Genomic DNA, 3,899 nt, shown 5'->3' with positions numbered 1-3,899 from the left:
TCCAATCATTACTGTAGAAGATTGCCTGCAGTGGTGAAGAAAGCATAACATCACAAGTTACCCTAATCCTTTACCATCATCCAGATCTGCCCATCAGCTGGGGGAAGCCACTGTCACAATACTGGGGAACCACTCCTGGCAAGTGGGAAATTCTGCAGGTGCCTTCCCCTACAGGCAACGAGGTTTCTGACTGCGCTGTGAGAGGGCCCTGTTTTTATACTGTTGAATAAACAAATTGCCATATCTTCTACTGCAGGAACATCGGGTTTTGTTCTTGTATTGGGATGCTCCCAAGGCCTTGGAGGGGTCCAGGAGGAACCAAGGGAGTTGTCTGTGATCCTACAACCCAAAAGAAGGCCAGATGTGGCCTTGTCCAGTTCTAAACAGGGAAAGGTAAATCCATGTTCTGCCAGTGAGTGGAAATCAACAACAATTGGTTCGAGGGTCAATCTGAGGCCAGCCTTTGGTCAAGAGCTGTTCTTTACCCTTCAGTCAAATTTGGTTGTTTAAGAACTTAGTACTACAATGTCTCATCCCTTGAAGAATTCAAGGACAGCTTTTGAGCCAGGCATGTACACTTTCGACAACCGGGTCTAGTGCAAGCCATCCCTCACTGGCCATTGTAGCAAGTTGGAACTATGTGATCTTCAAGGTCCTTTCTTGAACTTTTGTAAACTATTCTATTGCTACTTGATTTGATGTGGCTCCTCCCACCATGGGTCTCCCATGCCACAGGCTGCAGTGCCCAGAACACGGAATCCACCCCTCCGTGACATCAGCCCTGGGAGCAAGGACACCGTGGCTGCTGTGGGCATTGCGGCTGTGGCTGTGCTGCTGCACGGAGCCCTCAGTGCTTGCAGCTCACACGAGCCTCTGGCAGCCATGAACTGGCTCAGTCTCCTCGTCCTGCTGACCGTGGCCGGGCTGGTGCACGGGACATGGGACAACTGCGGGTAAGTGGCCCCAGGCCCTGGCAGGGAGCCACGGCAACACTTGGGGCCTTCCCTGCAGGGCCCCGCCTGGCCCCCATGGCCGGGCCACAGCTTCCCACCCACCATGGGACAGCCTCAGCTCCTTGCCAGCAGCCAGCTGCTGGCACGGACAGACACACACCCCATGGGCTTCCCTGGCCTGCTGTGCCTGCAAGCCCTTGAGCCCTTGTGGGGAGGGCAGAGGACTGAGCTTCAGCCTGAGCCACAGCAGGCCATGGAGCAGCATGGAAATCACTTTCTGCTTGCAGAGGAACCTGCGGACTCCAAGCTGTGCCATCTGTTTACCATCCTATGACTTATTCCTACGGCAGCCTGGATTATGGCATGACACGCGTTGTGGGTGGCGCAGATGCCCTGCCAGGGGCCTGGCCGTGGATCGTCAGTATCCGGCATCCCTGGGTACCAGGCTTGAGACATCTGTGTGGAGGGTCTCTCATCACTGCAGAGTGGGTCCTCACAGCAGCCCACTGCTTCGACCAGGTCACGTAAGGAGGAGCAGGGAATGGGGACATCCCCACAACACCAGCAGGTGCCCTGCCAGCAGCACCACGTGCTGTTCCTTTCCCCTTTCCTCTCAGGCAGCCCAGCTGCCACACTGCTCAGGAGAAGCCTGGCCTTGTGCCAAGGCTTCCCAGCAGCTTCCAGCTTGACATTCCCCCAGCCTCAGGTGTACAGGGGCACTCACACCTGCCAGAGCACTGCTCCCGCTCTGCCTTGCCATGCAGAGGTCTGGCAACTGCTGGGCTGCTGTGGCACATGGCTCTGCTCCCTCTCAGTGCTTGCTCCATGGCTTTTAGGGATATCGGCATGGTGTATCTGGTGATTGGAGCCACCCAATTGACTCAGCCGGGCCCTGGGGCACAACTGCGCCGTGTTAAGCAGTTGGTGATACACCCGTACTACAATCCTGCCGACTATAGCTATGACATTGCCCTGCTGAGATTGGACCATCCTGTCCAGTGCAGCCCCTACATCCAGCTGGCCTGTGTTCCTGATGCCACACTGAGAATGTCAGAGCTGCAGAACTGCTGGGTTGCTGGCTGGGGTTCCACTGCTGCAAGAGGTGAGTTCCCAAGAGAGACTTCTGGGCTAGCTCATCACAGTGGGGAGAGGGTTTGGGCTTCCCCACAGCAGAGACCAAAGCCAAGCTGCAGTGTGTCCCCCTCTGCAGAGATGGGCCTGGTCTACTACCCAAAGGCAGGCAGTAGGGACACAGCACCCCAGTGCCTCTGCAGAGGGAAAGCCATGCCCTAGGGAAATGGATCCCCCATATGTTAGCCTTGGGTGGACAACTGGGAAAGAGCTGCGGGGGTTTCATTCTTTTCTCTGCTCACAGCACAGACATCAAGTGATCACCTGCAGGAGGCCACGGTTCAGCTCATCAGTCTCAAGATCTGCAACAGTAGCCACTGGTACGCAGGGAAAATCCACACCCACAACTTGTGTGCTGGTTACCCACAGGGCCTCATCGACACCTGCCAGGTAGGAGCGTGTGGTGAGCCACTCAGCCCCCAGCAGCACCGGCAGCACCACCCCAACACAGACCAGGACCTGCTTTGCCCGGCCACTCAGTCACTCTCCCAGCCCCGGCTACCCCCGGCTGCTGCTGTGGGGACTTCCCACACACTCCCCATCCACACCTGCCTGCACAGGGCTCCCCTTGTGCCTGAAAGCCCAGAAAGCCCAGCTAGTGCTCCTGGCAGCCCAGAGGTGCAGGTGCCAAATGTCCATCCTCTGCACCTGCAGGAGCCCTGTGCAGAGAGGACAGAGAGAGCCCTACCCTACAGGACCCCAAGCCATTCACAGCCAAGCCTCTGGAGGCTCCAGCTCCTGAGCAGAGCTTTCCTCTGCTGGGAATACAGCTCTGGCAGGGGCTGTGAGAGAGGAGGAGACAGCCCCAATGCTGGCAGGGGCCACCAACAGCACCTTAATCCTCTCTGCTCTGCTGCAGGGTGACAGTGGTGGTCCTCTCATGTGTCAAGAGAAAAACAGTGACTACTGGTGGGTCATTGGAGTGACCAGTTGGGGAAAAGGCTGTGCCAGAGCAAGGCGGCCTGGAGTCTACACATCCACTCTGTACTTCTCTGACTGGATCCTATTCCAGATGCGCCTGAGCCCAGATGGAAGTCCCTCTCCAACATCACGGGCATGTAGTCATTTTTTGACCACTTCGCATTCCTGGATTCATTATATTACCACCCCACAACCCCCTCGGAAGCCATGGCCAAGAGCAACCCCCTCTCCAAAACCAATGCCAGTACCAACAATGGGCAAAGTTAACTCCTGCCCATTTCCCATCAAGATTCTGGCGGAATTCTTTATTAGAGTGAAAGAACTCCTCCAACAAATCTTTGGGCAAAACACATCTTGAGCAGCAGGATGCCCACAGTCCAGGGAACATTGCAGTGCACAGCAACCATTTAGTCCTGGGGCAATGCCTGCTGGTCCAAAGACAGCCTCAGTGTCAAAAACCTGCTCTGTCCTGCTCACATTCCTCTGTTCAGGCAGACACTGCAGTTGACTTACATGAAGTAAAGTTGCCTATGGTCACAGGAAACCATCTTTTCGGTCCAATTTCTACTCCTGGGCAGGGCAAGGATTGCCATGATCAGCACCTGCATCTGTGGAATGAGCCTGAGGGCAGACCTGCCAAACACAAAGGGACAGAGTGGATCCAAAGAGCCCCAAAGTCCCTGGTCAGAGAGAAGAGTGCTCTGAACCACCAAGGGTTGGAGGAATCTGGTCCATCAAACCCAGGAAGGGAATAGGAAAAAAGCAGACACTTTTGGGGTGGTGCTCAAAGGCCCATGGGCTGCTCATTAGGGCTTGGTGTGAGCCTGGGCTAAGGGAACAGATCTGGAAAAGTCCCAAGCATGACAAGGGAAACTCCTGGCTCCTGACTGGAGT

At 55.7% G+C, this 3,899-nt stretch overlaps 1 protein-coding gene across 1 annotated transcript; it reads left to right on the top strand.

The window, feature by feature from the left end:
* The first annotated feature begins 876 nt into the window (after window positions 1-876).
* LOC102099449 (acrosin-like) lies at window positions 877-3,363 on the top strand. The gene is made up of 6 exons (XM_088052352.1): window positions 877-953; window positions 1,241-1,477; window positions 1,790-2,055; window positions 2,329-2,474; window positions 2,944-3,138; window positions 3,211-3,363. Exons 1-6 carry the CDS (start codon window positions 883-885, stop codon window positions 3,361-3,363), a joined length of 1,068 nt encoding a protein of 355 aa, XP_087908478.1. The 5' UTR covers window positions 877-882.
* Window positions 3,364-3,899: the final 536 nt, after the last annotated feature.

This window comes from Pseudopodoces humilis, chromosome 3, assembly GCF_049639895.1.
Source record: "Pseudopodoces humilis isolate 2021_Gansu_Grassland_sample_001 chromosome 3, ASM4963989v1, whole genome shotgun sequence".
In the NCBI taxonomy this organism is placed as follows: domain Eukaryota; kingdom Metazoa; phylum Chordata; class Aves; order Passeriformes; family Paridae; genus Pseudopodoces; species Pseudopodoces humilis.
This window is presented reverse-complemented; position numbering and strand designations above follow the sequence as displayed.

Bases quoted from the DNA above. Each gene is read 5' to 3' on its own strand.
- LOC102099449 (XM_088052352.1), top strand. From the start codon at position 883: ATGAACTGGCTCAGTCTCCTCGTCCTGCTGACCGTGGCCGGGCTGGTG. The intron at 954-1,240 runs GTAAGTGGCCCC...TTCTGCTTGCAG, and splicing joins GGGACATGGGACAACTGCGG to AGGAACCTGCGGACTCCAAG. The intron at 2,056-2,328 runs GTGAGTTCCCAA...CTCTGCTCACAG, and splicing joins GGGTTCCACTGCTGCAAGAG to CACAGACATCAAGTGATCAC.